Below are 11711 nucleotides of genomic sequence, written 5' to 3'. Positions count from 1 at the left end.
TAATGCACAAACTTGAAGCAATTATACACAACAAATGGAGAAGGGATGCCTCTTTACAGAACATAGTTTGTTGATTTTGATTTTAATTTTAATTTGCCCATTTATGAGGAATATGTACCGTTATGGATGTTACAATCCTGAAAATGGCACTTACCTGACTATGACAAATCATGCACTAAAAATAAAAAAAATGCTTAAAAAAATGCCTAAAAATACCTCACAAGGGTATTTGAACCACCAAATGTTGATATCTGTGCTGTTGATGTAGTAAAACCCTTTGGGTTTTTTTACATTGTAAAACATGTTACATTTTTTACATGTCAAATATTTTGTCAGACCAAATCAACTTCATATGATACCAACATTATTTTAGTAAAGTCGTAATAGCTCTTTGACATGACAGCTGCACGTATCCACTTTCTGTAGGCTATTGTTGGTGTTTGGGTACACTGAAAGATTACATGACTGTAGAATGACAGCAATGTTCACCGTCTCATTTTTCCACCCTGAGGGCAGAAAGGCTATAAAAACAGGAAGTTCTGGTAGAATTGTTAGTGTGAGAGTTTCCTAAGAGATCCTAACAGGTAAGTGCATGGGTTTGAATTATGATTCATGCAAAATTGAAAAAAACTGTACACATTTATTTATTAAACACTGCCTGACTTATTAGCATGAATTATTTTCTTTTAATAATCATTTTGAAGTGTCTAATAGTTCGGCTATATTTTAATAGTTCATTAATGTTCATATTCAAACTAAATGGCTAAAAACTAATCTTAGCATTGCTTATTTTTAGGCTTATTGATGTTTAAGTCAGTGTTACAATGACCTTTTAAAGTAATTGAACGTTAACATCATGTGTTTATTGTTGGTGCAGAGCTGATAACTGCAGGTGCATTGCTTTGAGGGGCGCGCGCTGTGAGTCTGTCAGAGATGGGGCGCATACGCCAGCAGCTGCATTTGACGCTTACTGTTTGTATTTTACTGTGGAGCTCCGCGGGTACGCGCTTTACACACGATTTCTAGTTTTTATTACAGGCTGCAACTCACTAACTTCTCATACGTATCTGCCAAATAAGATGTATCATTCTGACAGTTTGAGTGCTTTCAAAAGGTTGCCATTCAACAAATCTGACATTAAATATAGCCTATTGAAATTGTTATACAGGAGCGCAGCGGGTCAGCAAGATAACACCATACGTTGGCAGCACCAATGGTGGAACGAGACTGACCATAGAGGGGGAAGGTATAATATTAATGTATATTAAAGAGAAAATGCACACAAAATGTGCTTTATTGTAATTAAATAAAGTTCTTATAAATTGTAATATCCAATTAATTATTCTTCAATCAATCAATTGCATTTTTATTTAGCACAAATGACGGTAATCGGCTAAAAGAATGTTAAGTGCTTAAATAAAATTCTTGCTGTCTAATAGCTTTGGTCAATTCTCCTCAGGTTTTTCTCAAGCCAATCAGTTCAGTTTCAATGCAGATGACCCAAATGTTGGTAACAGTGTGACACTGGTGTCTCAGACGAGATCTGTTCCTTGTGATGTGGAAAGAGACTCCAGTCACTCCAAACAGATCATGTGCTATACAAGGCAAGGATTTACATATTTCAAATGTTAAATAGTTAAAACTTATATGGATTTCTGACATTAAAATGTGTAGGAGAAATTAGATATATGGGTAATGGGAATAGCTCCCCATGGTTTTATATACTTATAAAAAGGCAGTTTTGTTGTGAAGGAGAATGAGGAGTTTATTAAACCCAGATAAGTGAAAGGACAGCATTGGGTATATACAATTCACAAAATTAAGAAGCAATGAGGAAAATTATAACTCGTAAGCAAATTATCTGTCAAAATAATTCTACACATTAGCACGGTATTACAGTTACATCAAAGTCGGTGTTTTGTCATTGCATGCAATTGTCTAATAGATCTGAAAATTACAAATAGTTGTGTGTTAAATCAACATATTAATGTGTTTTCTGCATAAGATGCATAAATTAAATTATGTTTCTCTAACAAATCCTTGCTTTGTTGTATGTTTCAGAGCTCTCCCACAAGATGACTATGAGATACGCGTCAGCGTAGACAGTGTGCCAATTCCTTTAAGTCAAATTTGTAATGGCTGGAGATGGTGGTATTACTGTACAATGCATGTAAGTGGGTGTGATAGTTGAACTGTTTACCACAAAATATACTCATTTCTTAACCAAATATTTTAAATAAAATATTTACATATTACATAAACATATAAAATAACATCTTACATTCAAATACATGCTGTGCTTTTACAGAGTAGATGGTATTATTCCCCCAGCATTCAAAGTATTTGGCCACTGTCAGGTCTTCCAGGTAAGATTCGTGTTTTAATTTGTTTCAGTAATAACTCATCTAGGCATCATTGTGTGAAGTGATTTTATGACTTTTTATAATGTGATTGCATAGGGACTGTGGTGACACTGCGAGGGAGAATTTACACTGACGTGTATGGAAGCAATACAGACAAAAGTTCCAATGGTCGGAATACAAGATTTGTGAGGTCTGGAAATATCTAATAGACAATAAAAAATAAATGTGATATATTATGAAATATGTGTTTCATCCTTACTGTCTCTTGATACATGGGTTAAACAGGGCATACATGGGTGGCATGTCTTGTGAACTACTGAAACCCAGTTCAGATGAAAAGTAAGCATATGTTATACATGTATGCATTTGACAGAGGTATTAATTTTTTCGGTATATAAATATATCTTACACTGCATAAATTGCCTTTAATTTCCCAGGTATGGGCTAAAATTGGACAGTGGGAGTGGTGACTGGGGAGACATGAGTTGCAAAATGACAGGAACTTATGTTGGTGAGGAATTTTTGTCATTCAAATGAGTCTAATGTTTGAAACTATTGAAAAAAAATACTGAATAAACTGTTGTTATCGTCTTTAGGTCATCATAACCTCAGTTACATTCTGGATGGTGAATATGGGAGGTCAGAGAAGTCTGATGTTACTTCACCAATTTTACACTGAAGTTTCTGCATCTCTTTAATGTTGTTGGAAGTCTCAACAAAACACATTTTCTTTCCTATAGGAGTCTTCCAGACCTAGGAGTTTTCAGTGTCTCCGCATTGAACAAAATCGCCATGTTCCAGACATATACAGGTGCGGAACAACATTTATTCTTCTTAATGAATGCAAAATGTAATTCTGCTCAAAATGAGATATTTCTGAAAATCTTGGCCTATTGGTGATTAAATATGTGGTTCTCTTTCAGAGGTGACAGGAGTTTCTCCATCTGAGGGCAGTGTGTTGGGCGGTACCTTACTCACTATTAATGGACGCTACTTTGATGAGACCGACCGCCCAGCTGTGGTTTTAGTAGGAGGTAAACCTAATTTAAAAAATAATATATAAAAAAGTCTAACAAAATTGAGTCACTTTAAAATAAATACATGAAATATTAATAGCAGAAATGAAGAACAGAAACATTTAAGATTATGTAATATAGGCTGCTTATCAAATATACATCATCAAATATACGACACAGACCATCAAGGTGAGATTTCCTTGATTTCATTCAAGTACAAAATATGCTTTTTAAAACATGCCTTGTTCAAGCTGGAACAACATGGATCAAGTTTTGCACTAACTTCATGCCAGCTAAAGTGCATGATGTCATAAAAAAACAAGAAATTCCTGTTCATTGGTCAATTAAAAAATATAATCTAAATTGTTATGCTGATAAGTATAATTTTCAACAGATCCATTAAAACCCAACAACAAATACTAGCCAATTTATTTACTGAAAATGATTACAGATATTTGGTATAAATTCTTCTTTTTTGTTTGCTTTATTTTCATTAGGTCAAGAGTGTCTGATTCAAAGCATAACAGATGAGAAGGTACTTTGTTTGACTCCTGGTTATGAAAGGACCAACATGACATTGTTTCCAGGTGAGAAAACATCACATTCTCTGATCTTTTCTGTCAATTCTCTTTTCATCACATCAATTTGTCAGCTTTCTAATGGCACATTATATACTACCCTGTACAATGTCTCTTATCCCCCATTTTCTGTACAATAGTCTTTTATTTTATATATGCATATTTTAGAATCTTTTAGACTGTAAATCTTATTATATTATATTGTCATTGTGTTGAATGTCTGTACTAGCAGCTTCCAACACCAAAGAAAATTCCTTGTGTGTGCAAGCACACTTGGCAATAAATTCTGATTCTTCTTCTTCTGATTAGATCTTTTCTGTCACAAAGCTCACTGTTCTCATGAGAATATGCCAGAGACATTCATCTCACAACACCAAAACCACAACATATTTGTTAAAGGCATTTTAGCATTAAAAAAAAAAAGCAATGCACACATTTTTAATATTAAGCACCTGCGTATATATTTTTGCAAATATTACATATTAAGGAACATGCATGTAAAAACAATTGTCCATGAAAAACTACAGCTTGTACTGAATTATTAATGATGGTTAAACTGTTGTGTTTACAGGTGGCAGAGGTTTAAAAATGGAGATGTGGAATAACAGTAATCCAAGCAATCTAGCGGATGTTCTCACCTATAATTCCAGCAGACCGGGTTATTCTGTACAGTGGGTGGATTCTCTGTCCTATGTGTGGACCACTGCAATCGATTACTTTGTGGCTCGACTGAGTGGATTCTTTGTTCCGACGGAGACAGACAATTACTATTTCCGAATAAAAGCAGATGATAGGTGTACGCTGTATTTCAGCAAGACAGGTCTTCCACAGGATAAAGTATGTGAATGATAACAAAATCAATAGTTTATTTCATTATTTGATATATTATACGCGTAAACCGTTGTGTACATTATAAGCCATTTGTCTTCATAACTTTGATGTATTTGTAAGAGGTTTGTAATCAAGTGAATTCAATTTTATGTACTTTTTTACAGGTCAAAATTGCAAATCAGCCTTATTATACAAACAGTTTCTTCTCCTATGCCTCCCAAAAGTCAGAGGTCACGCGCTTAGAGAAGGGAAAACCGTAAGTGAACGTTTTTAAGAATTCTGATCACTGTAAAAAAATCCAATGCGAAAAAATCAGGTGTTATCATTTTCTGTAATATAATATTGCACAATGCACATAACCTCATCCTGGATAAAAAAATAATCTGACACTTTCACGTGCTGCAGGTACTACATTGAAGTTTTAGTTCAGGAGTACGCTGTAGACGCGTCAATAGACGTAGGTTTTTTCAAAGAGATCAGCCCGTTCACAGCCCAGCAGACAACAGAAGCTGTTAATGAGAGACAGAGGATAAGCACCAGCTATAATGTTTTACCTGAGAAACAGGTAAATAATTACCTGAGCCAACAGAAAATTATTTAGGGAAAGTACAAAGATTTGTTTCAACATGCCAGAAGGAAGTTAATGGTGTTTAAAAATTCCTCACTGACGACTCAGATAGGAACTATTGTATTACTTGAATTATCTGCTGTTATAGGTGGTTAGTTTCAAGGGATGGACACCAGTAAGCGCCGTCCAGGAGGTGCAGACTTTGAGAATCAGCAGTGACTGCTTTCTTCTGAGCATGTGTGAAAACACATACTATATTCTGGCATATGGAAATCATACAACAGGTGCATTTTTGCATGGTTTTTGAAAAAAATTTTTTGAATATGATTAGATGTTGCTAATATAATAAAAGGTGAATTGATCAACCTCTACTTAGTCTTTTTGTTTATTGTGTTGTTTACCTTGTATTTTGTAGGGCCGATTCCCATCAGTGCATCAGCGCTGGACTTGCAGAACTCTTTGAATAATTTGTGGACAATAAAACCAGACACAGTTACAGTCACGAAGCAGGCACTGAGCACAGAAGCACTTTACAATGTGACATTTAACTCAAAAAGAGGTGAACACACCACTGATCACAATAAAAAGAGAGTTAAGGCTAAAATACACTACAAGACTTTTGCTCAGATTTTGCCCAGATTTTCAGCCTGGACTTGTTGCAGAAAGTCTGCCAGTCTGCTGATTTGACCAGTTAGTGTGTTTCTATCTGAAACTTTCAAAAAGTCTGCAAGTGTATGATGTCAAGTTAAAAAAAAATCTGTTTAGATTTTAAAGGTCTTGTAGTGTATTCCTACGGAGCCCCTTTAGGGACATGGGGTGGAAAAAATATGAGAGGGAAGAGAAAATATATTTTTAAAGGTTTTGCATTATCTCGCAAAACTTTTGCATTCTCTCGCAAACATATTTGCGTTATCTCGCAAAACATTTTGAACACTTCATGTTTAATGTCCCGCTGGCAGAATTTAAGACTAGCTCCGTACATAAACATTAGTCTATAGTCGCAGATTCCCAGAACAATAACTCGTGAGCTAAACGTTCTTATAACATAAAATGACACCTCATTCTATGTAACGTAAACAATTAATTTTAACTTAATTTCCCACAAATCGAGCCTTGTATTGATCTCAGGCGGGAGCCGGCTGAGACAAGACCGAAGGGATCGTCTGTAAAGTGCAAAACCCGAAGATCATTAGGCTACGAAAAATAGTCATTAACTTCAGTGCTACATACTGTAGTATAACTAAAACCAGTTTAAATTCAGCAGGAGAGCATTAATGTGTAAACTGAATACGGTGAGACCACAGTGTGTAACATTTAAGTTATTAATGACTATTTTTGTAGTAACGCTTTTCGGATTTGCAGTCGCTTTGCAGACGGTTTCTTTGAACTTGTCCATGTCGCCTGCTCATATAGAGATCAATTTATATTCTCGTTTTGAGGAAGACTAGGTTGCAGATCATTGTCTAAGGAATTATGTGTTATTTGTGTTATAACAACGTTTAGCTCACGAGTTATTGGTCCGGGAATGTACTCTGAACCGCTCCATTGTTAATGTACGGAGTGGGACAACAGGACGCTTGAATGTATAGAATGAGAATAGAATGAGCTTTATTGGCCAAGTATGTTTCCACATACGAGGAATTTGTTATAGTGACAGAAGCTCCACAGTGCAACAGAAAGACAGCAACAGGACAGAACACAGATGATAAAAAAAAATAATAATATACAATAATATAGAAATAGGCAATGTACAAAACAGCAAAAACACAATATACAATATACTGTATATAATATATGTTTTGCGAGATAACGCAAATATGTTTGCGAGAGAACGCAAAAGTTTTGCGAGATAACGCAAAACCTTTAAAAAATATTTTCTCTTCCCTCTCATATTTTTTCCACCCCATGTCCCTAAAGGGGCTCCGTATATTCCAGCCATTAGAGATCTATTGAATATCATAATTCTGATCATTCTTCTGAATGATTTCTCTGATAGGATCTGTATCACGGTGAAAAACAAAATTAATTTATTCCAGCAGTATTTTATTTTTATTTATTATAATTAACACAAGTATTTAGAAAAAAACAAATAGAATTTTATTTATCTTAGGTGACTTTGAGGATCTTCAATATTTGACCATGGGGTCAGATGTAAACATCACAGTTACTGAAGAAGTCAAAGGGAAGGCCAGTCTGGAGAATTTCACACTGCTGTGGGGCGGCGTCCCATCACCTCCTCTGACTTATAATGCATCTGAGACTGAGGTTTTTATTATTGTTTGTATGTACCTCTGATAAAATCATGTTTAACATGTTTATGCTCTTCTGACATGTTGCTTTTATGACTAAAGGTGCTGGCTGCATTAAATGTGACGGTCTCCGCTAAATGTCCATCACAGATTCCAACCACTGAGAACTCCAATGTAATTTTTTTCAGAGATTATGAAGATGGTACACCAGTAAGTACATCTTGCTTTGATAATGAACACCAAACTAACGTAAGGAATCTGACATGCATTAAAAAGATATCCTGCACAGTTTTCAGGCAGGGGGGTCCGGGTCTCTGATTCTGAAGCTTTCTGTGGCCGTTGGTCTCTGAGGAACCCAGGGGTTATCTTTCAACACAATGACTACACAGCATCCGGAACATACTACAATCAAATACCACTACAGACATACAACACAGTAAGCATCCCCACACATTTCAAATTCTCAATGAATCAATTTCCCTCGGCACAGAAATAAAGTTTTCTAAGATATAAATGCATTTGTTTTTTTTCCAATGAAATGTGTGCACATTGTATTGTTACTATAGTTCTGCTTGGCCTACAAAGGCCTTCTGATGAATCAACTTGAAGTGATCGTCAGTTACCAGACAAGTGCAGGTGTTTACCAAGAGGCTACTACACGAATCTCTGTGCAGTTTGACTCAACAGATAAGTATGTTTATGTGTCTTACATCATTTAGTGTAATGGGTATGCTATCTGCTATAAAAAAAATACTTTAAAAAAATCAAAGTAAAAGTCATTTTATTGTAGACATCCCTTTCCCGTCATTTTCAGGTGGAACTACAAGTGTGTGGATCTCCTGGATTTCCTTCAGCAAAGATTCGTAGGCTCCAACTTCAGACTCCTTCAGCTGAGTTTGTTTGAACAGAGCGCTAACTCTTATTACTACATAGATACTGTTCACATTGGACGGGCAATAACTGCTTTGGACCCTAACGGTACTTAGAAATGCTTTTAGTTTTATTTAGATCGCTAACCGATACCTTATGTCGAACTATAATTCTGGTTTATACGTTTTTCCTCAGTTATAATGCTGGGTAGACGGCCACCTGCTCTCGCCAGCTCAGGTCGTTTCTTTTCAAGCTTTTCTGTGCGCAAACAAGCAACCGCTTCACAAGTCAGCTATGAGATCACAGCATCACCGTACAATTGTGGCTTTGGCATCCCGTTGCTTGAAATCGGCTTTCTTCAGGTGAGTTAAAGGAATAGTTACACCAAAAATAAAAATTCTGTCATCATTTACTCATCCTCGAGTTGTTCCAAATTCTCCTGATTAACACAGAGAAAGATATTTGAAAGAATGCCTGTAACCAAACAGTTCTTGGCCACCATTAACTACCATAGTAGAACAATTACAATGGTCAAAAGTGCCCCAGAACCGTTTCTTCAAAATATCTCCTTTTGTGTTTAACAAAACAAAGACATTTATACAGATTTTGAACAAATTGAAGAGTTTGGTTCCAAAATGAGATAACAAACGAAAATTGTTCAAAAATCATGTTTTTTTATTGTGAATTCCAATTAATATCAATCAAACTGCAGTTGGTGTGTTTTGATTTAAGCCATAATAACTAAAAAAATACAGCTAACTAACACAATAAAACACAATAAAAACACGATAACATTATAAAAAACATGATTTTTGAAAAATTCAAGTTTTTAATGAATGAATGAACTCTTCAAATGAATATTGTTCTAAATGTCAAGATTTTCTGTAAAGAATGACCTAAAGGTCAGTTCAGTATATTCTTTAAAATGTCTCCTTTTGCTTTTCAAAGATATCTTTTCTTGTTTTGTTTTGTTGTTCTGCATACAAATCTCGACTGAAATGACATCCTAATTTGAAGTAACTTCCTCATAACTGTTAAGTTTCATAAGTCACAAATACTCTGCTTGTCGAAAGATGTGTCTTAAGTTATGATTATTTCTCTGAAATGTTATCAGCAGTTTGTGCATGGGTCAACATATTTGTTGCTTCTCGAACAACATTCCTGACAGCCAATCCGATCTATCAGAAAAAAAAAGATTTTAAAGTTAGGTAATGATGGGTACAAACAAAGCATTGGTTAATGGGCTTGAACACTTCTATAGTTTAAGCGGCAAACCATGGCCAGGTTTAGGACTTAATTTGTGTGTCAAATACAACATTCACAATCTTCAATTGTTGTGCTTTAGAAGCTAGAAAACAGCACAGAGGACCTACTGATTCAAAGCCAGGACAATGCCACAGTCACCATTACCCGCCCTCAGAAAGCCACCCCGCCACTTACTGGAACCTTCGATGTGGAGATCCTCGGTCGACGTGTTGAGGGTAAACACTAGCCCTATGGGTTTATGACTTAAACTAAGTTGGCTCGCTAAATTTCTTGATGCCAGATATTTGTGTACCTCAGGTCTGCCAGTAGACATCAGTGCTGGGGACCTGCAGTACGCACTACAGGGGATTCCAGAGCTCGGCCAACTGGATGTGCAGAGATCTGGAGATTGTAGAAGTTACAGATGGAACATTCGCTGGCTCACCATCCCTGGAAACCAGCCACTGATCAAGGTAAGAAACAAAAAACTGATAACATCAAAGCGGAATGACAACCATCTGTCAACATTAAATCAACTGCTAAAAACAGCACAGATGAAATCTTTTAAACATCTCAATTGTTTCTGCTAGACAGCAGTGACAATACATGATGATCAAACTGAGATTCTTGCTTAAGATTCCTGCTTATAAGATTTCTCTCCTGAGATGAAAGTCAATGATAACTTAAGTATTCTCACATCTGTGTCTTTTCTGGAATTCTAATCAAAACAACATTATCTGAGTTATGCCTTCCACATTATAATACAGTATTTATATAATATTACAATCTTACTATATGAGAGTTTTTGGACGATTTTTGGATGAAATATGAAAAAATAACAATTGATGTTAGAAGAAATACAACTGATATAACCCACAAATGAAAATTCTGTCATTGTTTACTTTCTCATTACCTGCTGTTTTGTTTATATTTATATGAAACATTTTTTTTTCATAATGATCATGAACATCATACTCCATAAAGCAGTCGTTTTATAAAATGTGGTTAAAAGAAAAGTGTATAAAGATTCTTTAAAAAATGACCTTTTGTGTTCTGGGTGCATTGTGAAAGAACGGGCTTTACATGGCATATAGGTTATTTTCATTGTTGAGTTCACTTTCGCTACAGTGCCCATTACAAGTGTTTGTTGTATCAATAAATAAGGAAGTTGTTTTACAATATTGTTGACAGTTCTGTTTAATCTATAATATGTTAACCAGATTAATTCCTCTGCCGTGGTCGGCTTGAACCCTTCAGTGACGTCATATAAGATCGAGCAAGGAGGTCTCTTCAAACAGAGAATTATGGGAGACTTTTTGCGCATCCCATCAGATAAACCACAGGTGCTTTTCTCACACACTACAGATTTTACCACAATACTTGTTTGTTCCACATACATTGATCCTCTGAAGGTGTGGCCTCTTGTCAAAGTCTTTAAAGTCTATTCCTCATGTCACTCGATGCCCTGCAGCGTGCACAGTTCAATGGAGTTACATAGTGTGCCAGCTGATTGTTGTTTAACTCTGTCTGAAAACTCAAGTGTTGTGGGGATTTTGCATGTCTGGGGGATTATGGGTCAAGCAAAGCATGAAAGGTTTATTTGTGTTACAGACAGGTGCGCATTAAGTCATCATGTCGAACGTGACTGTCACTGATAAAGGAAGAGAACATCCAAAAATAAATATTCTCATCCCGTGTTGTCTAAATTCAATTTTTGAAAAGTAGTACACAGACAGTCATAGTCATATCATAGCTTTATACCTTTATTATGAATTTTTTATATTTAATATTTTTAGATGTATCTATTTTATCATATTTATACATGTTTTGTATATTATATGATATTATGTTATTATTATATTATATATTATTATATATATGTGAAAATTAAAGATCTGGGTCCTGAATTAATGCATCAGTACATCAGCTGAAATCATGTACTTTAGGTGTCCGAAAACATTACATTTAAATGAATCCCTAAATTTATCCAC

At 35.3% G+C, this 11711-nt stretch overlaps 1 protein-coding gene across 1 annotated transcript in view; it reads left to right on the top strand.

The window, feature by feature from the left end:
- The first annotated feature begins 556 nt into the window (after positions 1–556).
- LOC130567192 (fibrocystin-L-like) overlaps positions 557–11711 on the top strand; it is a 33706-nt gene continuing 22551 nt past the window's right edge. The window contains 27 exon segments of the mRNA XM_057355141.1: positions 557–584; positions 878–1000; positions 1169–1246; positions 1460–1604; positions 2062–2170; positions 2309–2366; positions 2460–2553; positions 2649–2702; positions 2801–2874; positions 2960–3002; positions 3104–3174; positions 3287–3397; positions 3877–3966; positions 4529–4794; positions 4953–5044; positions 5194–5353; positions 5505–5640; positions 5772–5915; positions 7467–7621; positions 7708–7815; positions 7895–8041; positions 8172–8296; positions 8420–8583; positions 8671–8837; positions 9821–9956; positions 10039–10193; positions 10941–11063. Coding sequence (XP_057211124.1) covers positions 934–1000; positions 1169–1246; positions 1460–1604; positions 2062–2170; positions 2309–2366; positions 2460–2553; positions 2649–2702; positions 2801–2874; positions 2960–3002; positions 3104–3174; positions 3287–3397; positions 3877–3966; positions 4529–4794; positions 4953–5044; positions 5194–5353; positions 5505–5640; positions 5772–5915; positions 7467–7621; positions 7708–7815; positions 7895–8041; positions 8172–8296; positions 8420–8583; positions 8671–8837; positions 9821–9956; positions 10039–10193; positions 10941–11063 — 3072 coding nt within the window. The 5' untranslated portion in view covers positions 557–584; positions 878–933.

Source organism: Triplophysa rosa, linkage group LG16, assembly GCF_024868665.1.
Source record: "Triplophysa rosa linkage group LG16, Trosa_1v2, whole genome shotgun sequence".
NCBI classification, from domain to species: Eukaryota; Metazoa; Chordata; class Actinopteri; order Cypriniformes; family Nemacheilidae; genus Triplophysa; species Triplophysa rosa.
Note: the sequence above shows the minus strand (reverse complement) of the source record. Positions and strands in the feature narration are given on the sequence as shown.